The 23,073-nt window shown below is 60.8% G+C and overlaps 3 protein-coding genes and 2 long non-coding RNA genes across 15 annotated transcripts; 2 read left to right on the top strand and 3 right to left on the bottom strand.

Annotated features, from left to right (window-relative positions):
• Positions 1–793: 793 nt before the first annotated feature.
• Positions 794–2,902, top strand: LOC116233856 (uncharacterized). Its single transcript, XR_004168020.2, has 2 exons — positions 794–883; positions 2,090–2,902. It is a non-coding gene; the product is annotated as an uncharacterized LOC116233856 (long non-coding RNA).
• A 2,040-nt stretch (positions 2,903–4,942) lies between these two features.
• Positions 4,943–9,399, bottom strand: LOC116233855 (myosin light chain kinase, smooth muscle-like). Of its 8 annotated transcripts, none has more exons than XM_090125279.1 (11): positions 9,207–9,399; positions 8,246–8,346; positions 7,715–7,840; positions 7,482–7,572; positions 7,160–7,363; positions 6,814–7,031; positions 6,571–6,694; positions 6,342–6,494; positions 6,035–6,155; positions 5,861–5,951; positions 4,943–5,482 (listed from the first exon to the last, which is right to left on the bottom strand). In XM_090125279.1, the coding sequence occupies exons 3-11, from the start codon at positions 7,731–7,733 to the stop codon at positions 5,358–5,360; spliced, it is 1,146 nt and encodes a 381-aa protein (XP_089981405.1). In that variant the 5' UTR covers positions 7,734–7,840; positions 8,246–8,346; positions 9,207–9,399; the 3' UTR covers positions 4,943–5,357. The 8 variants fall into 8 exon arrangements, with proteins under 8 accessions (XP_089981405.1, XP_089981407.1, XP_089981406.1 ...); XM_090125281.1 differs by lacking the exon at positions 9,207–9,399 and adding an exon at positions 8,822–9,199; XM_090125280.1 differs by lacking the exon at positions 9,207–9,399 and adding an exon at positions 8,665–8,815.
• A 2,534-nt stretch (positions 9,400–11,933) lies between these two features.
• On the top strand, positions 11,934–14,972 carry LOC149914962 (uncharacterized). The gene is made up of 2 exons (XR_016460052.1): positions 11,934–14,306; positions 14,475–14,972. It is a non-coding gene; the product is annotated as an uncharacterized LOC149914962 (long non-coding RNA).
• A 574-nt stretch (positions 14,973–15,546) lies between these two features.
• Positions 15,547–16,806, bottom strand: HEXIM1 (HEXIM P-TEFb complex subunit 1). Its single transcript, XM_031601020.2, has one exon. It carries the CDS (start codon positions 16,636–16,638, stop codon positions 15,787–15,789), a length of 852 nt encoding a protein of 283 aa, XP_031456880.1. The 5' UTR covers positions 16,639–16,806; the 3' UTR covers positions 15,547–15,786.
• A 62-nt stretch (positions 16,807–16,868) lies between these two features.
• ACBD4 (acyl-CoA binding domain containing 4) lies at positions 16,869–22,980 on the bottom strand. Of its 4 annotated transcripts, XM_090125284.1 has the most exons (10): positions 22,843–22,980; positions 22,655–22,775; positions 22,496–22,580; positions 22,296–22,416; positions 21,122–21,235; positions 20,046–20,152; positions 19,673–19,814; positions 18,748–18,926; positions 18,464–18,505; positions 16,872–18,135 (listed from the first exon to the last, which is right to left on the bottom strand). In XM_090125284.1, the coding sequence occupies exons 1-10, from the start codon at positions 22,910–22,912 to the stop codon at positions 18,025–18,027; spliced, it is 1,092 nt and encodes a 363-aa protein (XP_089981410.1). In that variant the 5' UTR covers positions 22,913–22,980; the 3' UTR covers positions 16,872–18,024. The 4 variants fall into 4 exon arrangements, with proteins under 4 accessions (XP_089981412.1, XP_089981410.1, XP_089981409.1 ...); XM_090125283.1 differs by having other exon boundaries at positions 16,873–18,505; XM_090125285.1 differs by having other exon boundaries at positions 16,873–18,505; positions 22,655–22,732; positions 22,843–22,978.
• Between the last annotated feature and the right edge of the window lie 93 nt (positions 22,981–23,073).

Genomic DNA, 23,073 nt, shown 5'->3' with positions numbered 1-23,073 from the left:
CTCCACCACCAGGAGAGGCAGAGATGAGGCCCACGGTCCCAATTCCCGGCCGCGGGGAGCGCTGTGATGGCGGGAGGGGAGCAACGGCGGCACGGCACCAATGGCTGCGCTGGCACACCTCCATACGGCGGCCCCGGCTCCGGAGCCGGGCACCAGGAAGGGCAGCGGTGCCGCTCGCCTCAGCCCCGCAGCAGCAGCTCCGGCTGCTCGGACAGCTCAGCCGCCTGCTGCCCCCCCCCGGCCCCGGAGCGCAGCGCAGCCTCACCCGCGCCCACACGGACCGAGGCGGTGCAGCACCGTGGCCTGAGGGGAGACCCCTCGCCCGCCACCGGGCTCAGCTTCGCCGCTGTGCCTTCAGATGACGTTTCCAGCCTCCACCGAAGGGCCGGCCCAGGACCGAGCTGCCCCGGGAGCCCCGGGAGAAGCGGAGCCCGTCGAGAGCAAAGACGGAGGAAGGCGGCGTCGAGCGACGGAGCCTGGGACAAAATGGCGGCGGGCGCTGACAGGGTCTGAGGGGGCGGGGCCTCGGGAGGAGCGGGCACTCATTGGCGGCCCCGCAGCCAATAAGGCCTCAGAGCCTCGGGGTCGGATGGTGGCGGGAGGTGCGAGGTTCTTCATTGGTTGGGTCATTCCGGAGCTGGCCAATCCCGTTGAGAGCGTGAGGCGGGGCCGAGGCCTTGTGTCACGTGAGAGCCGCCATGTTGGAGCGGCCCTGCGGCGCCTGCTGCCAGGCGGGGACGGAGGTCGGTTTGCCTCGAGCTTCCCTTAATGAAGTATTGTGGTGAGATAATTTACTGACAGATCGTCTATTCAAGAATGGAGCCAGCTGTAGTCGTAAAACACGGTGAGGCCCATCTGGGCGTAGCTGAGATGTGTGATTCAGGTATTGCTGATCTTCTGTTCATCATCCCTTTCCACTTACAGCTTGTATCACCATTTAAGTGCCTTTGCATCCGAGGTCTGACGTTCTGCCTGCCTTCTCTCCACTCCTCTGCTATTTTATTAGTGATGTGTGAAGCTTTTATCTGGTGCTGCCCGTGAGTTGGTAGCTGTGCACTCCCTGGTGTAGCAGTCCTTAAAAGAGCGTTCTGGAAGTGATGAATTCACTTCAGTGTTTGCCCAGTGCTGATTTTTTACACTGAGGTTCACCTCAGACTTAGGTTTGTTTTCTTAATTCAGTTCAACTCGCAGCAAAATACCTGTAGAGGAAATCACAAATCACACTTCCTGGTTCCCCTCACCCTGAGTTTGCAGGAGGGAGAAATTCCACAGAGAAATATCATCGTATTCCTTGGTGTTAGTGCTGCCCAAGCGGTATCTGTTGGTCCGAATAAGCATTCTTATGCCTAGACTCTGCAACCCAAAGTAAACACGAGCTCTTCCTTAACGCTTGGCTCTGACTGAGACCCAGAACCTTGAGGTTTATTCAAGCAGCTGACCGTTCCTTGCATACCTCTGAGGAGCTGGACCCAAGAATAAGGAAGAGAACCACTTATCAAGGTTCTCCAGCTGCGCCACTCTCCCCTTCCATCTTGCTGGGAGGCATCCAGTGATTGGTGTCGGTGCCCTGAAGTGGTGTGGCTGAAGCGAAGGTAAACCAGAGGGAGTCAGTCTCGATTGAAGGATCACTTATTAATTCCTTTCCTTGCAAGAGCTGAGATTGGATTTCTATTTTCAGTGCTGCTGAATTTCTCAGTAATTGTAATGAGTTCCAGGTATAACTCCACTCTTCATTTAGTCTATTGCTTTCTCTGACAAGTGTTCATTGTTCTGTGTTAAGCCACGGGAAGTAGTGGAAGGAGAAGAAATGTGTGCTGGAGGACACAGGCTTCTGTAGATAAATCAGCTTCTGTAGGTAAATTAATGTTTGCAGAGTCAAGTAGATGCAATCCTGAAGCAAAAGGCAAGATGATAGAGAGAAAGCTTGTATCTGAACACTAGGATGTGAATTTTCAGGGCTGTGGGTAGTTTGAAAAACAGACCGAGATAAACATAGTTCCCAATGAGAAATATTTTGGTAATGTCACATGGTAAATAGCTCATCAAGGGATTGATTATATGTAAGTTGGTGTTTGCTTATCATCCACAGCTTGAAGGCATTCTGCTTGGTTCCCGAGGGATGTGTGTGAGTTTAGATCAGCCAGAGTCTGCGTAATGAAGAAAACATGGAACAGATGATACTAATGGGTGGAAATTAGGATATGATGTATGCGAGCATCAAGAAAAGCACTTGGAGGAGTAATGGAGGAGAATAGGGTTCTTCAGTGCCCCTGTTTCTCTGGGAATGGAAGATAAATACCACAGACAGAATATAGAATGATTGTGTGTTTCTGGGAGCTTCTCCTCCAACTCAGAACCAGAACCACTTGTGAATTTGGCCAGAACCCATTGTCAGGAATGAAAAGTGTGTCTGTCACAGATTCTTACCAGGTTCTCTATAGCAGTGAGTTCACTTCTGCTGCTGAAAATATCTCTTATGGAAAAAGACAGCAAGTAGATGAACTCTATCAGGAGTTGCCTGACACAGTCTTTGAAGAGTCATATTTGGAATTCTTGCTGGGAATGACCTACAGCATACACAGCAGCAACAGTGGCATCACCAAAAGAGGACTCGGGGGGAGGGGGTGCTCGCCAAAAAGTTTGCCCTGTGCACTGAGTGTAGGTCTGTGTGTGCACCAGCTCCCAAATCCGTCTGGATTCCCTTTCCTGCAATGCATCTATTGTTTACAAGGGAAAGAGGGAGCCAAATCCTGGGCAGAGCGTGCTTGAACCCTGCAATACCACAGTAGTTGCTTTCTTGCTGGCTTCCCATGGGGAAATGTACGCAAAAGCAGCTGTCAGGAATTGATATTATTAACAGGAACAGGCTCTTGCCACAAAAATATGAGCTGGGCCTGTGTGCTGATAAGACCATTTCATCGAGGGGGTCCACACTGTGATAGCAAAACAGGAAGGTCACAGCATCCTTTCCTATTAGTCCAAGAGAAGAGCAACTAGGAGCTATGAAATCCTCCAAAATGAGGATCTGCAGACACCTGAGCTCATTTCACTTTTCTGGGGGCTGCTACAGCACGACAAATTCTGCCACTGGCTCCTCCTGCCACAGTGACTACAGGCCTTCTAAATGGAACAGTGAATTATCTAGTTCTTTGTTGCCCATTCAGCAGCAGTTCTGAGAGCTGGTTTCCCTTCCATCTGTGTCATGTGAGCGTGCCCTGTCAGAGCCCCCAGACACACATCCCTGCAGTAGTTCGAAGTGAGTGGATTCGGTTCTCTTTGATAAAAATAATGCTTTCCTCTTAATGCCTCATGGTCTCACCTCCAGCCTCAAGGAGCAAACAGCAGGAAAGGAGACACAGTGGGTGGAGGAAAAGAGGAAGGGGTACAGGCGTGCCTCAAGCATTACTTGGCACAGCCTCACCACAACAGTGCACACAGGGCTGCACCATTCAGGCTGGGGCACCTTTGCAAGCTCTCCAGCTTCAGCATTTGCTGGGAGAAGGCATCCTCCAGCCCAGCTTGAACAGGAGGGATGGGTTCACTGGGTCAGAGGAGTGCAGCAAACAGCTATTCTCCAGAGCCTGCTCAGCACCACCAGGAGCAGGAAAAGACGAGGACATTTCCTGCCTGTTGCTTCCAAATCCTGATTTCTACCTAACCTGCCACCTTAAGGTGAGGTTTGAGGTCACGCTGCAGTTTCTGAGCCCCCTCAGTCCCTGCTGGTTACAAAGTTAGCACAAAAACTAGGAGACCAGAACCCCCAGAGGTGGCTGAATGTGCAAGACAGGCTTTAAACTAAGAGAACAGGAGAAGGGGAGGAAGCAGCAGCCCTAGGAGCGAGCAGTGGACAGACTTACTGGGCACGAGGCATTGTGACAGGGGGAATCACAAAATCAGCGTGAAGCTTTGGCAGGTTCACTTTTAGCACTCAGTGAGTACTCAGAAGCACCCCCAAACCTCTTACAGAAGCTCAGCACGCTGAGGAGCCCGCACTACTGCATATGGGGAATAAACACAGCATGCTTGCAGGTGCAGGGCTATGACCTTGTTGGGATCACAGAGGTGGCTCCCACAGCTGGAGCATTGCAACAGAGTGATAGAGGCTCTCTAAGAATAAGATGAAAAGATGAGGTTGGATTGCTTCTCTTCCCTGTAAGGGAGCAGCTGAAGTGCACAAAGTGCTGTCCAGGGTTGGAGAAGGAGCAAACCAGGAGTTCACAGGCTCGGGTTAAAGAGGGACTGGATAGAGCTGCTGTTGTGATGGGCACCTGCTCCAGGCCACCTGAGCAGCAAGGACAAGCAGACGAGGCCCTCTACAGGCAGGTGGCAGCAGCCTCACAGGCTCAAGCCCTGGTCCTTCATGGGACCCCATGGAGGGACAGCACAGCAGAACATAAACAATTCAGGAGGTTTATGGGGTGCATTGATAAGAATTGTTGAGAGTAGATATTGCTGATCTGGTAGACTTCAAGTCAGTCCTTTGATACTGTGCCCTATAGGGCACGCAAACAAGCTGTTGTTGCGTGGCCTGGTTGGGTGATAGGAGGTAGATTGAAAGCAGCCTGAATAGCAGAGCCCAGAGGATGGCTGTCAGCAGTGCCAGGTTTAGCTGGAGGTTAGTAACTAGCAGCATACCCCAGGAATCAGTGTGGGTCCAGACTTGCTCAGCATCTTTGTTAGTGTTGTGGATGATGGGACACAGAGTAGCCTCAGCAAGGCTTCAGATTGGAGCCCAACAAGGGACTCAGAGAGTCTGAAGCACCTCCGAGGAAAGGCTGAGAGATCTGTGGCTGTTCAGCCTAGAAAAGAGGGGGTGCAAGGGATCTTCTCAATTTGTATATATACCTGAAAGGAGAGTGCCATGAGGACAGAGCCAGGGCACAGTGCTACCCACACCCTTAGAGGGAAGATGCTTCCTGAGGGTGGACTTCAGAGATTCTAGTAAGCCATCCCCACTCAGTCCCTGCCCCAGGGCACAGAGCTAGCCTCCTTCCTGAGGCCGTGGTAGCAGCCCACAAAGGGTTGGAACAGCTTTGGGCAGCTCTCCCCCCCCCCACCCCATGATGGGGGGACAAAGGAGCAGCACAGGGTGCAAGAGATCCTCAGTGCTTTATTGGGCTCACAAAATATGCAGCAAGAAGAGCCAGGCTGCAGCCCCAGTCCAGGCAGCCGTGCAGACAGGAGCACCAGTTCCTTGCTGGGACAAAAGACACGCCTGTCCCCACACCAGCACAGGGACACCTACCACTGGCTGGCAAGGTCATGGTATAAACTGCAGGCATGTAGAAGGCTTGTCCTGGTGATTCTTCTTCCCTTCACCAGCACTCTGTGGCTCAGAGCAGCACAGCAGCACTGTGCTAGGCCTTGCCTCCAGCCTCCATGCTACCATTATTGTCTTCACCCGTTGGTGGCTCTGAGGTGCTGGGATCTCTTTGAGGCAGAGACCCACAGCCTTGGTCCTCTTCTGCACTGCAGCATGAGTCTGTGGGCAGATGGACAGAGAACAGTGAGGAGCCAGCTTCATGCAACTCTGTTCTGCTGCTGGAGAAACCTATGTGACACCTGTAGGGAGCAGGAGCTGATCCTTGATCTTGGGATCATGTACAGGTCTAGTGCTCCAGCATAGGACATGTCTGCTCTAAGCCTTCAGCAGAGCTGGCTCCTCAGGTTGAAGGCATGAGACAGCTTTAGGGCACTGTAGCTGGCCTAGAAGCTCTGCACTGGGGACATGCCCAGCATGTTCAGCAATACAGGGCAGCCAGAGCAGAGGTGGGGGAAACTGACAGGGAACACAAGGCGGTGGGGGGGTGGCAAAGCAGAGAGAACTGGGGTTTATGGGTTAACAGTTCAGCACCATCACCTTCCTCATCCTGAGTCTCTGATGCTCTCCTGTCTTGGTTCTGGGACAGCAACGTGAGCCTGTTGATGGCCAGTAGGGCTTTGCCTGTTTTCTGGAGAGAAGGAAAAGAGCATTGAGGCTCACTGGAACCTTCATGCCCTCCTCTGTCCCCCAGGCACAGCCTGCCCCACATACCTGCCACTTCCGACGGGTGAGGAACTGCTTGATCCGCTCCTTTGGCAGTGCCTTCACGCTTCTGGGCAGAGGCTGCTGTAGCCAGGGGTGCTGGAGGGCCCCTGGGCTGGAGAGCCGGCAGCTAGGGATGGATTCAGTTTGGGAGGCTGCCCTCTGGCCCTTGGTGTGGCACCACTCTGTCTGCTCAGCACAGAAGGGTTTACACCTTCCCCTGCTCATCCCTGGGCAGGAGCATCTGCTCCCTTCATCTTCCTCACACCCCAAATCCAGCTCTAACCATGGGGCTCACCCCACACTCGGATCTTACCGAGGATCCTTCTGCAGCAGCTGGCTGATGAAGTCCTTGGCCTGCTGGGAGATGTCTGAGAAGATCTCCTCCTCAAATTCCCACTGGGCAGCTGTGATGTTGCTCAGTGTTTCCATGTCATTCTCTCCCTGGAAGGGGGACTCCCCACTCAGCCTGAAGAGAGGGCAGAAAACTTCAGGGACAGCTCAGCCCCTTCCTGAGCAACTGCTGTCCCCAAGAGTCCACTCACAGGATATAACAGATGACACCGACGCTCCACATGTCTGTGGCAAGCCCCACAGGCTCAAAGGAGACCACTTCTGGAGCCATGAACTCAGGGGTTCCATGCAGCACCTTCACAGGGGTGTCCGGAGCTGCAGAGGAGATGGAGCCCATGGGCAGGCAGCCCTCTGGCAGCCCAGCTGAACCCAACATGTGCCCCTGCACCCAGCTGGAACATCCTGTTGTCACCAACGGTCCCCCCCTCACTCACCCAACTTCCGTGCCAGGCCGAAGTCAATGATCTTGAGCCAGTGGCTGGCTGGGCTGACGCAGACAATGTTCTCAGGTTTGAGGTCAAGGTGGACTACAGCCTGGCCATGCATGTACTGCAGCCCCTCCAGGATCTGCCGCATGTATTGGGTGCTGCTGGGCTCTGTGTGCTCGAAGTCATCATCCACAATCCGCTCAAAGAGTTCCCCACCAGCCACACTGCAGGTGCAGGCAGAGTGCTGGGAACCACACAGGGATCTGCAGATTCCCAAACCACCCTGCACTCCATGCCACCGTCCCAGGGCACAGAGACTCACCCCAGCACCATCCCACTGCCCCACACTCACTACTCCATGACCATCACCAGCTCCGTGGGACCCTGGAAGGCAGCAAGGCACTGCACGAGGCGCGGGTGATGCAGCAGGTTCATCAGCTCAACCTCAGCCCGAGCCACCTGCTTCTCCTTGGCTGTCCGTGTCCGGAAGAACTTCCCAGCCCGAATCTTGCCTGTGGCTTTCTCCTGCAGCCGATACACCGTCCCAAACTTGCCCCTGGAGCAGAGCAAGCAGGAGGGATGGAGGAGCTGTCCCCATCACTACCACCTCACATCCCACCCATAAGCAGACCCTACAGCTCAGAGCTGGTGGGGATTGCAGGACCCATACTTACTCTCCAAGCTTCTCCAGCCGTGTGTACACATCTGAAACCTTATCCTGGCTATTAATAACAACATCACAGCATTCAAAATCCTCCTCACCTGCTGACGGGAACAGAGGGGTGATCAGGAGGGCTGTAGGGCCACAGCCAAAGCATTGAACAGAATGGGACAAGAGGTGAGTCCAGTGCTGGGAGCCAGCGCTGCAGCTGTGCCCCTCCCTGAGGGGACCAAGGACAGTGTGTACCTTCTGCCTGAGACATCATGGTGCCACTGGCCCTTGTCAAGGTGCTAGCACAGTCAGGATGGATGCTGGATGCAGTGTTGGTGTGGGGGGTGAGGCAAGGGCACCTCTCTGCCTGCTCCTTGGGATCTGCATGGGGAAGAAGCAAGGCTGTGCACATGGGGAGAGCCCCACGCAGCCCCCACTAGTGTCCTACAGGGCTCTGCACCTTCACCAGGAGAGATTTCAGGAAGATGCCGAGCTACTATTTGCACAGGCAGGAAGCAATTTTAAAGCAGCACCCCTTTTTCCCTCAAATGGGAACAACCTCTTTCTAGGACCCCCATTGCCTTAGGCAAGAAGTTATAGCCTCTTACATGCTCCAGCTTGCAGCAGCCAGGAAATCCCCAGGAAAAGCTGCTTTTCTAGGGCAGAGGAGCTGCTTCCTTAGGCAAGTCCCCTCCTCAAGCCTACCCATAAGGAGGGGGTAGGCCAGATCACAGATACACCCAGGTGCTGCACAGTGGCACCCAAACCCAGACCCTCAGTTCTGACCTGTCACCACCTGGTCCCGTTGTGTCCCAGGCCACCCGCACAGGCTCCCAGTCCTTCCAGTCCTGCTGGGTCACTGCTGAGCCACCGGAGTCACGAGTGAGCTAGGAAGGAAGGGTGATGCTGGAGTTGGCATTGGGGATCACTGCAGCCACACAGCCTAGATGGGAACATCTCAGGGCAGAGCGCCAGCCAGGCTCCAGGCACAGCTGGAGCATCGCTCTTGCAGGGAACAGCCCTCCCCTTCCTTCCCAGAGCATTTCCGTACTTGGGGAGAAACAACCACAAGCATCAACACTGAGCTGCCTGGCAGCCACCCCCAAAGCAGCCCATGCACTGCAATCCTAAATACCCCACTGGGCACCACTCAGGGCTTTAGACCCAGATCCCAGCTAGAGAAACCCCAAACTAAAGCCACCCACAGCTCTGCAGAGAGCTCACACCTCCTCAGGCAGCAAAGCCCTACAGCCTCACAGTAGCCAATATCCCACCCCAGAGCCTTGCAGGACCTAAATCCTGCAGCAGCCCCACCTCATCCCCACCCACAAGTGGGTTCCCACAATGGCCCTAAGTACCCACACCTGCTCCCCGAGCTCCACTTGCAGCCAATATCCCATCAGATCCATTGCTGTCCCCACACCCATCCCAGGCTGTGACCATCCTGATGTCCCCAGGTGAGATGGGATGAATTGGGACAGAGCATTGCAAAGCCACTCCTGCTTCTGAACTCTGCTGCTTTGAAGCAAAAACGGGGTTTTCCAGCCTCTCCTTCAGGACCAAGGGATTTGCAGGCTGCACAGCTGCTCTGAAAACACCGTGCTATGGTTTCTGCTGCTTTAAAATCAGAACGCAACGATTTCCCACAGACCTGGGGATGGGGGCCAAAGAACTGCAGAGGGTCCCACCCCTTTGGGCAGCCCTATGTCACAGCCTCCCTGCAGCGCAGGAGATGTCGTCCCATTACCTGATGTGCCCCTACGGGGTCCTGGCACTGCTCTGGTTCTCACTGGTGCTGTTGGGGCAGAAGCGATATGGGGCTCTGCCAGCCACTCCCAAAGCGCTCAAAGTCCACGGGGACAATGTTCCCAGCAGGGTGGCAGGGCCACTGCGTCCACACTCTCACACAGCCCACGGCCTGGGGACGGTGACACAACCTCACCGCTCTCCCGCTGCAATATCGACCCTGCTGGGACACAGCACAGCGTGCCGGGGACATGTAGGACGTGTAGGGGACGACAGAGAGGCCAGAGCTGCTGCAGTGGGTGAGGGGCGGTGGAGACCCCTGTCTGTGTACTTCATTCCTTGCAGCATCCTCACTGTGGGGTTTAATCTAATTCAGGAGGGTTTGGGGGTTTAGACTGTGTTGTGCTGCACCACTTCCTGCATCTCAGCGTGGGGCAAAAAGGGGATGGAAAGAGACAAATGGGGCAGAGCAGGGCTGTAAGGTGCTGCACAGCACAGGGAATGGGGTCTGTGCAGCACCCGAGGGCACAATCAGAACCCACAGCTGCTGGGTGTCAGTGTTGTCCTCGTGCTCATCCCAGCAAAATAAAAAAATGCTCTGGGAAAAAAAGCCAAAGCTCTTTATTGAAACTGATCACATCCCACCCACCCCCCCCCCACCCCCCCCCAACACCTTAATTCTCCAGAGGCTGGAGGTGTCCCATACCACCAGTTTGGAATGAACCCTGAGAAAACTCAAAGCTTTTAAGAGCTGAGCACAGGATGAGCCCCAAAGAGCTGCAGAAATGCCCACTGTGGGATTTGGATGCACAGGGAAGTTCAGTGGGGTCCTGGGGCTGGGTGTGCAATCCCAGCTCTTCCTCCTGGATCTCTTGTCCCCCCACACACCCCCATGTTCCCCACCTCATTTCAGGTCCCTTCTTTGTGCTGGATGCTAGATGGATTTAAAGAGAAGCTGCCTGTTTATTTGTAGGCGCCACAAAAACACTCCTGCGGCACTCAGTCTGCTCACAGTGCCCACAGTGCCCTGCTCAGGTGTCCATCACTCTAGGTCCCAGAGGGGCCACCATCCGTCATTGTGGCCCCAAAGCCACACTGCTGCACAACGGGGCCACCCATCTTGGGGCAGCACCCAAAACTGGGGGCTCTGCTACATGGAGAGAATACGGGACATTTGGGAGCCATTGGGGAAAGGGAAGACATGGGGACATGTGGGCAACTCAGGAATACAGGGGACATGAGTGGCATGTAGGGGGACACAGGGGGCATGGAGGAGATGGGAACATGAGGAGGATGTGCATGGAAGACTCGGGGGATGAGGGGCATGTAGGGAGACACGGGACATGGAAGACATGGGAGACGTGGGACGTGGGGGGACACAAGGGACATGGAGGACACAGTGGACACGGGAGGCATGTGAGCAATGTGAGGGTCACAGAGCACATGGGGGGACATGGGAGACCTGAGGACACCAGGAATGGGGACACACTGAAGCCACAGGGACCTGGGAGGACCCAGGGACAGGTAGGTGACCCTGGGACATGCAGGGGAGCACGGAGTGCACATGGGACATGAGATGAAACAGGGGGGGTTTGGGGGGAATTCAGAGGACACCGATGGCATGGAAGGCACCCAGAGACATGGGGACACAACAGGAACATGTTGGCTGGGGAAACCAAGCAGGAACTGGGAACTGGGAATAGGTGTTAACTGGGAGCTGGGAACTGGGATCTGAGAAGTGAGAACTGGAGAAAGGATTGGTTCTGGGTATCGTGGGGTGGGAAATGGAAACTGGGAGCAGGGAACTGGGAGCAAGGGATTGGGAAGAGTTGGTAACTGGGATCTAGGAACTCAGGATTGGGAGCTCAGAACAGAGAACACTGAGCTGGGAAGTAGGGAATGTGATTACAGTGTTGAGAACTGGGAATGTGGTGCTGGGAGATGTGAACTGGTAGCTGGGAAATGGGAAGTGGTGAAAGGGAACTGGGAGTGGGGAGCTTTGAAAGAGGAGGTAAAATGGCCGGGAAGTGGGAACTGTTAGAAGCAAGTGTGATTTGGGAGCTGGAAACTGGGAGCTCTTGGAGCTGGGAACAGGGAAATGGAAACTGAACTGGCAGCTTGGAACTGGGAACTGTGACCTAAGAGCTCAGAAACGGGAGCTGTTAAATGGGAACTGGAAACCAGAGATGGAATTTGGGCACTTAAAATTGGCAACTGGGATCTAGGAACCACAATGGTGAGGGAAGAAGATACGGCGATGGGAGCCTTAATGCTGCTCGGTGTGCAGAGAGGAGCTGCGGCCGCCATGAGGCCTTCCCTCAGCCTCCTCTGCTCCGGGCCCAACACAGCACAGAGTTTCAGTGCTCCTCACAGCCGTGCGCTCGGTCCCTCCCCCGTCAGTAACCCCATTTCTTGTGTGTGTTTCGGTACGTGGGTGAATCTCCCGAACGGAGCTGGAGACAGGCACAGCGCGGGGCTCCCCCAGGGCGGTAGGCCCGGCCTAGGCCGCAGGCCCCGCGCCCGTCGCCATAGCAACGCGAAGCGCGCAGGCGCAGAGTCTCACGAGTCGGCCGCACGGCATCATGGGACAGCAAGTCCGCAGGGCTACACCCCCCTCACCCCGCCCGCGTCGTAGGACTACAGCTCCCATAAACCCTCGCAGCGGAAGCTGCACCCCTCCCCTTCCTCTACACCTCTCCCTCCCATTGGCTCCGCCGCGATGCCCGGCAGCAGTACGGCGGCGCCTGATTGGTTGGAAGGCGAGCGGGATGAGGCGGCGGCTATGGCGGACGAGCGGGCGGTGTGAGGGCTCGGCCGCCATTTTGTGTGTGTGGGGGCTCGCGCCAGGCCTCGCTGCCCGCCGCCGCGGGGCCGGTGAGCGGCCGGGGACTTCGAGGGGACTCTGGGCCGAGCCGGGAGCGCGGGGGAGCGGCTCCCTGCGGTGTTGAGTCCTGAGGAGAGCGGCGGAGGCCCGCGCGGTGCGGCCGTTCCGCTCAGGAGTGCGGGGCTGTGGGGCGGGGAGGGCCCCGGGCAGGCCGCAGCTCCGGGGGGGGCCGCGGCCGAGGGAAACGCGGCGGAGGGGGCCGGTCCTGGGCCTCACCTGGGGAACGGGGGGGGTTGCGGACATTGTGGTAGGAGAGCTGCGAGCTCGGGCTGTGCTGGGGAGCAGCGGTGTCTGAGTGACCCCGGTGGGCGCAGCGTGGGGGGAAACGGCGCATTTTTGTAGTGAAAGAGACGTTTTGGTTTAGAAACATGGAAAAGCCACACGATGACACAACGCGCGTTTAACGCACGGCAGCTGAAAAATGACCCCCCCGAGAACATTACCCTCAGTATCGCTCGGGCTCACGGGACCCTGAAGTGCTGCAGGACCCCCCGCAGCCAACACGGACCCACACGTCACCCCCAGAGCCCCACACTGCAGCCCCACCCGGCCCTGGGGCCCATCGTGCACCGCAGAGCCCCAGCCCGGGGCAGACGTCACTCTGTGCAGTGGAAACGAGGGCTGGGGAAATAACAGCGCTTGGGCTTGGTTCGGGTGTAAAGCAGCACCATTTGGGGCTTCTGAGTGTAGGTACTGCTGTCAAACGTGGGACCTGCCAGTCGCAAATCAGATTCTTTTCCATTTATACAACTGGAGGGTTGGTTTTGTTCTCTTTTTTTAAGATAATGATCTATTGAAATAGGTTATCCACATTGCTCTTAGTTCCTGCGTGCTGGAGCCTTGCACTTCATACACTGCTGCTTGGCCGGGCTGGGAGCTTTATTTCCATGTACCTCAGTGCTCTGTTCAGCCCTCACAACAAGGAAGACACCGAGGCCCTGGAGTGTGTGCAGAGAAGGGCACAGAGCTGTGAGGGCTGTGAGCACAGAGGGAAGCAGCTGAGGGAGCAGGGATGGGTCAGTGTGGAGAAGAGGAGCTCAGGGAGAACTAATTGCTCTCTACAGCGCCCTGGAAGGAGGTGGTGGTGAGGGGGGGTCGGCCTCTGCTCCAGGTAGCAGCGATAGGACGAGAGGGATGGGCTTATGTTGCACCAGGGGAGGAGCAGGTTGGATATTAGGAAATATTTCTGCTCAGAATGGGTGGTGGGGCAGTGGCACAGCTGCCCAGGGGGTGCTTGGAACCGTGGGGATGTGGCCCCATAGCAGGCAGGGTGGGGTGGGATGGGGTCAGAGGTCCCCAAGGATCTTAATGGTTTTCCAATCCTAAAGACTCCGTGGTGCTCTGTGTCAGAGTGCCACAGCTGAACGTGTAACGTTGGTTGAACCTACATGCCCTGCGCCGGTCTGGTTGTGACAGGTGGGGTTTTTGGTGCTTTTTTTCCAAAGGGGGGTGAGCGGGAATGAAAAGAAGCCACAGAGTGGCAGATCCTGATGCTGCGGGGCAGCTGACGGGAATGCTGTGCGGGGTTAGCAGTGCCAGAGAGCCTCCTTTAAAAAGGAATCCTGCTTATAACAGCATCGTTGGGACGGCCAGAGCAGTGTGTGGTGCTGTGTCTTAAAGGTAACGAATAGATGGCACTGGAGCGAGTTAAGCCTTCGGGCTGGCGCTGTACGCAGCGAGCAGCAGCGATGCCAAAGCCGGGCCCTTGTGAGGAGGCACGGAGCGGCCGTGAAGCCGCCCCAGAGCTGCCGGCCTGCGGGAGCCGCTCCGTGCCGTCCCCTCGGCGGCGCTGCGGGGGGAGCCGAGTTTCGCTGAGCGCGGCCGTTGGCTGTTGCGGTGTTGGCATGCTGTTACAATGGACGGCTTCCCTTTTTGCAGCAGCGTTTTCAGGGAGCTGGGCTGCCGCTGCAACGCTTCCTGCCTGGAGAGCGGCTGGAAGCAGAGCGGGGTGTCCCGGCTCCCCCTGGGGCGCTTCAGCGGGCGCTGAAAGGCTGCGCTGCCGCTAAGTGCGAGTGCAGGAGGTGGGGTCGGAACACCTGCGGTGGGGATTAGGAGCAATTAGTGCGTGTTAAAACTCCTTCATTAAGCAGAACGTGGCATAAAGTTGGTAGAATCAAAGCAGGGTCGGGGAGTTGATGGTTATGGAGGGAGCAGCAGTGCTCTGAGCGGAGGCAGAGGTTCCTGTGTCTGTAAGTGCCGTCGTTGAAGTGTTTGCAGGTAACTCTGAACAAACGGCCGTTCTTATGAATTCAGTGTAACCAGTTTGGGGTCAGAGGGTGCGGGACGGCCTGCGTGAGCGCTGAACTGGTCGCGGACTTCACTTAGTAACAGCCGTGCTGCTACATTTCTCTGACAGTGCCCTTGTGTGGGTTTGTCCCCTTCCAGGTGCCTGTGCTGCCCCGCTCACCAGGGCTCCCTGCTGCCGGAGTCGGACACGCAGCTCCCGAGGCCCCGTGCAGCGCTGCGGGGCTCCAGGTGGAGCGGGAGGCCTCAGCGGGCTGCTGCTTCTCTCCCTGAGCAATGGCTCCTAACGAGCGAGATCCCAATTAACTCAGCCCGCTCCTAACGAGCGAGATCCTAATTAACTCACCCCGCTCCAACACACGGAGTGGCGGCAGAGCCCTTGCAGCCACCCAGCGCTGCCGCTGCCCGGTGCTGTCATGGCAGAGGGAAGGGGAAAGGAGGCTGCGAGGCTCCTGGGCGGCACCCCTCGGTACCCTCCTGTCCTCCTTCCCACAGCTGCTGGCAGCGTTTGCCCCGAGCGGATTTTTTGGTCAAGCTTATGCTAAAACCTTCCTGGAGCCCCACGGCAGCCCCACGCCATCTTCCCCTTCCCCGGAGCTGACGTTCGTTATGAAATAAACCTGCCCCCGTAGGTACCGAGCAGGCTGCCTCCTCTGCGAGATGCGTTCCATAGCGCCCATCCTGCCCTCGGTTACACAACAGCCGCTCAGCCCCGGCACTGCTTCACCCTTCGCCCTCCCCCCCCAACTCCCCGTTCTTTCCCCCCCCAGGTACGGCACTGGGGACCGCCCCCCTCAGCCCCCCCCGCCCGCTGCCCAGCACTGCTGACACCACAACTTCTCTCTTTGCTGGAAGAGAACTTTTTAAGCCCCACTTATGGCACTGAGAGCATTTCTGGGGAGCTCTGCTGCGACCTCACCCCCGAGGAGGAGGAGACAGGAAAACGAACCGAGCCTTTAGGTGAGCAAATAAGCATTAGAAAGGTGTAAGCTGTGTCCGTCGTACGCGCAGCGCAGCGCGGTGCCCTCCTCCGTCGGCCCGGAGCCCACCGAGCGCAGCAGCGCCGGAGGAGCCTCAGTGCGCGCGGAGCGGTGCTGAGCTCCGTTTCTCCGAACCCCGCGGCGGAGCGGCCGAAACGCGCCGAAAACGATTCAAACTGCATTCCCTCGTGGGAGAACACTTTGAACGTTCCCCAGAAATCACACCGAAGCTGTTACAGTTACAAGTAATTAAATTTATTAGACCTCTATAATTTTTTTTTATAGTCAGTTTTGGCCAATTTACACTTTTTTTCTTTTTTTTTTTTCCTTTTTGGTTTAAACACACACACACACGAGGAGGAGGGGAAAAAAAGAGCATCATCATGAGTTCACTTTGACAGCGACCCCTCCCCACCCGCCCCCAAAGGGGGAGGGCTGAGCGCCGCGTCCCGCAGCTCCGCTCCGAGGGTCGCTCACTCCGGAGCCGCCTCCGCCGCTCGCACGTCCCTCTCCCGCAGCAGCTGCAGGTTCTCCGCCCGCAGTCGGTCCACCTCCAGCTCCAGCAGCCGCGCCGCCTCCACCGCCTCGCCGTGCTTCTTGCTCTCCATCCTCAGGCGGTTGTTCTCGTCCTCCATGCGGGAGAGGCACTTCTCCAGCTCCAGGTACTCCTTCACCAGCTCCTGCTTGCTCATGTTCTGCAGGCTCTCCACGTGGTACCGCTCGTACGTCTCCGAGAAGTCCCTCTGCAGGAACTCGCTGCCGTCCCCCCCCATCCCATCGCTGCCGCCGTCCTCCTCGGCCGCCTCCTCCAGGAAGTCCTCCTCGCTCGTATCGTCCGATTTGGCGGCGGAGCGCCGCGGGTACAGCCCGGTTTTCAGGTCGGGCTCCTCCTGGTCGTGGTCCTCCATCAGGAACTGCGTGGTGTTGTAGGGCGCCACGGGCTGCCCCTTGGCGAACATCTCCGCGCGGAGCCGCGAGGCGCGCAGACTCTGCCGCTCGTCGAACTGCTGCTTCTCCTCCCAGCTCAGCTTCGAGTAGGGCTTCCAGCGCCGTTTGTTCTTCGACGGCCGACGGCGGTGCTTCTTCTTCGCGGGCCACTCCTGGGCGCGCCCCACGGCCGCGCGGTACCGCGGCCTCAGCCCGGGCTGCGCCGCGCCGCCTTCCGACGGCCGCGCCTCGTGGTCCCCCGCGCCCTCCGCCGCCGCCGCCGTCGCCTCCGCCGCCTCCTCGGGGGGCGGCAGCCGCCCGCTCTCCCCGTCCGTCTGCGCTTCGCCCCGCTCGGGGTCCGCGGGCGCCGCCTCCGGGGCGCGCTCGGCGTCGGCCATGGCTGCGCGCTCCGCTCCCTCGCGGACGGCCGCTACATCGGTCCCGTCCCCCCGGGCCGCGGGGTCACGGCCGCACAGGGGTTAACGCCGCCGGGCCCGCCCCCCCGCGCGCATGGCACGCGCCGCCGCCTCCTTCTCCTCCTCCCTCCGCGCCGCACCCGCCCCACCCCCCCCGCGCCGCCACCGCCACCACCCGCCGCCGCCTCCCGACTGCCGCTCCCCACCCGCTCCGCCGCCTTATATAGCTGCGCGAGTCCCGCGCAGGCGCGCTGCGTGCCCCGCCCCGCAGCCAATCAGCGCGCGGGAGGGGAGGGGCGTATCGCGTAGACACGCCCCCTCGCCGTTCGGCCGACCGAGCGCCGATTGGCGAGGCGGAACGTCGATCGCGCATTTCGGCCAATAGCAGAGAGGGGGCGGGCCAGGGCCGTACCACTCGCAGAGGGGGAGCTCCAGGCGCGCGGCTCCGCGACCTTCAGCGCCGCAATGAGGGCAGCGCTCCGCCCGCCCCCGCCCCTCGCTGGTACGGCCCAAAAGAGTCCGCGCCGCGCGGAGGGGCACCGAGCGGTGCTGCGATGTCGCCGACCCGGCACCGTTCCACGGAGCTCACAGCGGGAGCGGGCGAGCAGAGCCGGGAGGCAAAGGGAGAAAGAAGGGGGGTCCGGGCGGAGGAATCACGGAACCGCCGCTCTGTGATGCGGCTGAGGCCGCGCGGAGGGAGATGTAAACAAACCCGAGCGGAGCGAGTCCCATCTTAAAGGCGCCGCGTCCCTTTTTTCGTGGGTAGCGCCGGGGGGCGGCAGCGGGAGCTCCTGGAGCGGGCGGTGGGCGCCGCGGGGCGGAGAGCCGCCGGTGGTGCCGGGCTGCTGCCTCCCGCCCCTCAAGAGGCGGCACCGGGTGCGGTGGGATCTCGCTGCAGCCGATGGCATCGCGCTACGACGGTGTCACGTGCGGGGGAACCGAACCGACCCGACCCGACCCGGGGGGGCCGGCTGGCACCGCGCCCAGCCCCGTACGGGCGGTGCGGCCCGCAGCGCCCCGGCCTCGTTCGGCGCCCGCAGGGTCGGCACCGCCGGGTGACAAAAGCACGGCGCGCGGTGGGGCATCCCCACGGTGTTCCCCCCACACACACCGTAGGGCAGCGCACGCAGCCAGAACCGCACTGAAAAGGCAACTTTAATCAGGGGGGGCCGGGCTGAGCCCCGCCTGGCAGCGCCCTGACCCCCTGCCGTCTGTGCCCCCCCGGGTCCCCCCGCCCCGAGCGGCACCCGGGACCCCGCGGCTGCTCCGCCCCGAGCCGACGGCGGCGCGGCCTTCGCGGTGCGGGAGAAGCAGAACCGGGAGCGGCGGCGGCTGCGCGGGGCGCCGGGAGGCCGCGATGGGGACGCGTCACCTCTTCCTGCCCCGCCAGCGCCGCAGCAGCCACTGGGTGACGAAGGGCCAGGCCACGAGGAACAGCAGGGTGTGCGGGGACGCGGGTAGCGGCCACGGGGACTCCGCCTGGAGAGGGACAGAGAGGTGTGGGGAGAGGGGGCGGCACCCGGCACCCCGAGCGCTGCCGTCCCTTTTGTGCCCATCGTCCCGCTGGGGTCTCACCGCATCGGCTCCGCTGTTGTCAGGGACGGGGCACGGGGACAGAATTGCAGGGGGACGCGTTCCTCACGCCCGTCCCTGCTGCCTGCCCCACGGCCACCTCCTGCTCTCCTGCCGAAGGACCCCTCCCCAGCCCGGTCACCGCCCCCAGCAGCACAGCCGGGGTCACAGAGCCGCACGGACGTCGAGCACGGGCCGGCAGGGACTGCGCAGCGCTGCCTCCCAACCCACTCACCTGCACAGCGAGCAGCTCTCCGGGATCGGCCCCAGATGTGTCCTGCAAAACAGGAGGGGTTGTGGGGCACAGCCGGGCACCCCGTCCAGCCGCAGCGTCCCCGTCCCGCGATGCAATCGGGACCCGGGGCAATGGGAATCACGGGGGCAGCCCTCCCCGCTCGGCCCTGGGGCAGATTCGAGGGCAGCCCCCACCGTGCCGCGATTCGGCACAACCCACGCCCCGTCCCCACTCCGCCCCCGGCCCACCCCGAGCCGCCCACCCGTGGGAGCGGTGCCACGCACCTGCGTGGAGGTGAGCAGTTCCAGCTCGCTCAGCCGCTCCAGCACGCGCTGCATGTCGTCCTGCAGGGCCCGCACGGTGCCAGCCACGTGGGCGTCCAGCTCCGGCAGCAGCTGCTGCTCCGCGGCGGTGGGCTCTGCGGGGCTCCCCGCATCCTCCTCTGCCCCGGTGAGCTGCGGACCTGCGGGAGCAAAGGGAGGCGACGCTCAGACGCGAGGCAGAGCGCGCTGTGCGGCACACGGACGGCGCACCGCTGGCAGTAGCGGGGCTCTCCGTCCCAGCGCTGTTGGATGGAGGATCTCCGCTCCTCGGCCCAAACCTGCCCTGCCGCCTCCCGATAAGCCCGGCCGCCAGCAGACCGGCAGGTGCTGGCAACAGCACGGCTGCTCCTCGGCCCCCCGCGCCCGCCTTTATCGGCCTCGTTACAAGTTAACTCCCAAGGTCAAGCAGCCCCGGAGGTTTGCGAAACATCAGCGGGAGCTGAGCGTGGGCTGGGGATGGTGGCAGAACCCCAATGTCTGACAGGATGGGTACAGCCACCGGGCTGTTCCTCACTGCATCCCTGCTGGGAACCGCCAGGATGGCTGCGGCGGTTCCGTCCCCTGTGCCAGCACCTCCAGGGACACCGAGGCCGGCCCCACGGGAGCTCCCGGCCCCACCTGGCACACCCGTATCCAAGCCAACCGAGGCAGGCGCTGCCGGCGGGGCCGCAGCGCTGCAGCTGAAGGATGTACAGCATCCAGCACAGCCCTGACACTACGGGACAATAAAGGGGATCTGACCTGGAGGGGAAGCACCGAGCTGTTTGGGAACCAAGAGGTGAAGAGGGCGGATGCGGGCATTCGTGGCTGCCGACCATCGGTGCTCACAGCCTCACCCCAAGCACCCCAGGCAGGCGGGGAGCAGCGGGAGCCGGGCTGCACCCACCTCTGTCAGAGCCCCGGGCTGCGAGGTCGGCACCGCCGCTCCCCTCCCGTCTTCTGCCTTCACCCCGCGCCGCCCGCCCAGCCACGCGCCCGGCCGGGGCGCTCTTTGGGACCAGCCCCCGCTCAGCCAGCAGCTGCCCAGCCTGCGTGAGGGTAAAGAACGGCCCTGAGACCCCCGGGCCCCACCGCCAGCCCGCGAGGCCGGGGCTGAGCTGCAGCGGCTCCAGCTGTGCGCCCTCCTCCCCCGCCCTGCTGCAGCCCCGCAGCGTAGGAGCTCGGGGGTCTCGCAGCGCTCCCAGGAAAGCGGTGAGGAGCCGCCGGCAGCGCAGCAGTGTCTGTAAGCAGCGGGGCTGTCCTGCCTCGGGGGACGTTACCTGCTCAGGCTCCATCTGCTCCATGGTATCGCAGAACACTTCCCCCTCGGAGTCGCTGGTGCCCTGGCTGCCCTGGCGCGTGTCGGCAGCAGGAGCCAGCCCTGCTCCTGCAAGGAAGCACAGGCAGCGCCGGCGTGATGGGAGGCGGCTGCGGAGCCGCTGTGCGCGTGGGGCAAAAGCTCGGCACGGCCAGCAGGTCTGCGGGCAGCGGGAAGCAGAGGTGCGTGCACAAAACAAGGCCTGAACGCCGCAGCGGGAGGAGAAGCGCTCATTCCTGCCGCTCAGGGCCACAAAGCGTCGCTCGCAGCACGGGAAGGACGCTGAGGCACACGGGGCAAAGGGGCAGATTCATCGTGGCTGTGAATGCAGGGACTGCACCCTGCTGCGCTTGCAGGCCTGGCTCACAAGCCGGCACGGAGCTCCGTGGGAGCAGGGCTGCATCCTACACGGACCCACAGCACAGCCCTCAGGGAACGGCAGCTCACACCCCACGTGTCCCACCGGTCAGAGCCCTCACTGCTCGCCCTGCTCAGCTCCCTCAGGCACAGGCCGGGCGCAGACCAGCGCCGCTCTGTGACCACACGTGCTGCCGGTGGGAGGGCAGCCTGGCTCCCCCCAGCACACAGCTGACAGCAGGGGCTGCTCCGTGCAGGCACACTAAAACTGCTCCCCCAGCACTGTATTTGTGGCAGGGGCTGCACAACCCAGGACCAGGGCTCAGCACAGCAGCTCCTGCCCCGTGGGCTGGGCACATCCAGCTGGAGCTGAGGGATACTTCCACTATGGAACACACACCTCCCAGGGCGCTTTGCCCATCCGTGCCTTGCTCTATCCTCAGAATTAGGCCTCTGCACATAGCTGCAAGCAACGCAGTCACCCAACACACTCAGGGTTATGCAGGGGGTCAGCAGCTGCCCCACAAGAAGCCCCGGCCCTGCATGACACGCAGGCGGGGTCGGACCAGACGTGCCTGAAGCCAACAGCTCTGCGTTGGGACGGAGGCCTGGCCCAGCCCCGTCGCCACTGCCTCTTCCGTGGGGTCTCTGCTGGCTGTTGGCCACACCAGGGAGACCAACCTGGCGTCTGCTGCCCATCCTGCTGCTCCTTGGGCAGTGCATCCTCCGGCCGCCCTGGGGCCGGGCTGCTCACTCGCTCCTCCTGGCTGTGCTCAGCTGGCTGCTCCTGCTCATCTGCACGGAGAGAAAGGGAGCAGAGTCAAAGTGCTGTGGATCTCCTTGCGGGGCTGCCCGCCCTCTGTGTGGATGTGGGGCACCCCACGCCCCCACCAGGTGTCGAAGCCCACGGGGTTAAGCACAGCCATGCAGCATTTCTAACAGCCAGGACTTTGCTCCCCGCTCCTGGGCAGGCAGCGATGTGGCAATGCTGCCCTGCACCTTGCCAGGGCTGCCTGGGCACCACCAGCACCCACCCACCCAGCACAGCCTCCAAAAATCACCTCTCTCGCCTGGATTATCATTAACAACAGCTGCAATGACAACAACAACAAAAAGGCTCACGGTGAGGCTAAGAACCTTTAGCACAAATAACTCAACAGCTTAAGAAGTTGGTTGTTTTCAACCACGTTTCAGGCACCCGGTGTTTATCTGCCTCACAGGCAGTGTGAGGTTTGGATTTCAATGAGACTGTCATTTCGGAGTGACGGCAGTGCAGGAGGACACCCACAAGTGGGTAAGGATGGGGAGTTCAGACCTGGCTTCCACGTCACAGAGAAAAACGGTCTATTTATGTGTTATTCAGTAAAAGGAACAAAAGCACCTGCGAGGAAGCAGCCACTGTGAGGCCAAGCCATGCAGGAAGGCACCCTACCAGTGTGCTTTGGGTGTCTTTGTGGATGCAGGGGGGACAGAGGGGGCAGCGAGTCTGTTCGTCACAGCTCTTTTGACATCAGCATAGCACTGCCAGTTTACACCTGCTGCCAGCACAGCCCAAAGCTCACCTGCTGCAGAGCGAACGGAGGCAGCACCCAGCAGCCACACGGACGGGTTTTTTCCCAGCGCAAGGCCGCCCCAACACCTCCCCACCCCCACAACCCTTCCCCAGCCCCGTTCCTCCGCACGCAGCACCGTGTTTACATCAGGTGAGCGCAGCCTGGCGCCGTGCCTCGCGGGAGGAGCAGAGCCCGGCCGCCACGGCCATGTAGGGCTGCGCGCGGGGCGCTCGGCAGCCAGAGCTCGGCTTTTCTCCTCCGAGCTGCGAGGAGGCCGGAGCCGGCAGCGCAGCCCCACTCACCGCCCGGCCGTCGGAAGAAGCCCTCGGGGGGCCGCGGCATGTCGCGGATCACCTCGTAGAGCGGCTCGAAGTAGCGGAACATCTCCTGCGTCGCCTCATCCGGGCGCAGCGTGGCGATGATCTGCGGCGGCGGGCAGAGCGGCGCTGTGGGCCGAGCCGAGGGCGGGCGGCACCGCCCGGAGTCCCGCGGCCGCCGTTACCTTCTGGGCCACCTTCTTCATCTCGGCCACGTACGCGGCCATGGCCTCCTCCCTGCTCATCCTGCCCAGGCTGTGCCACGCGTCCCTGCGGGGCGGACGGCGCTGAGCCGGGGCCGAGCGGACCCCGCGGCGCCCGACGCGGGGCTGGGCGCTCCGTACCACTTGTAGCGCCCGATGGGGTCCCAGAAGCCGGGCCGGGGCTCCTGGCAGCGGCCCGCCGTCGCCTGCTTGTAGTAGCTGTAGAAGCGCAGCATCTCCTCGTAGGAAGGCCGGTACGAACCTGGAGCGCCGCAACGCCGTCAGCGCGGCCCGCGGCGGCCCCGGCCCCGCTCACCGCCCGCACTCACCGCTCCGCGGCAGCCCCTGGATAACGCGCACGGCCGCCTGGAACTGAGCCCTGCAGCCCGGCTCCGCCATGGCCCCGCTCCGCCGGCCCCGCCGCTCGGCTCCCCGTGAGGGGAAAGCGTGCGGCCAATCAGCGCGAGGCTTCCGTCGGCGCCGCCGTGCCGCGCCCAATCAGCGCGCCGCTTGCGAAACGGGACTCGCTGTCCCGCCTCCTCCGAGCCAATAGCGGCGTA

This window comes from Phasianus colchicus, chromosome 26 (assembly GCF_987193195.1).
Source record: "Phasianus colchicus chromosome 26, bPhaCol1.hap1.1, whole genome shotgun sequence".
In the NCBI taxonomy this organism is placed as follows: Eukaryota; Metazoa; Chordata; class Aves; order Galliformes; family Phasianidae; genus Phasianus; species Phasianus colchicus.
The sequence above is the reverse complement of the archived record's forward strand: the minus strand, read 5'-3'. Positions and strand labels throughout refer to the sequence as shown.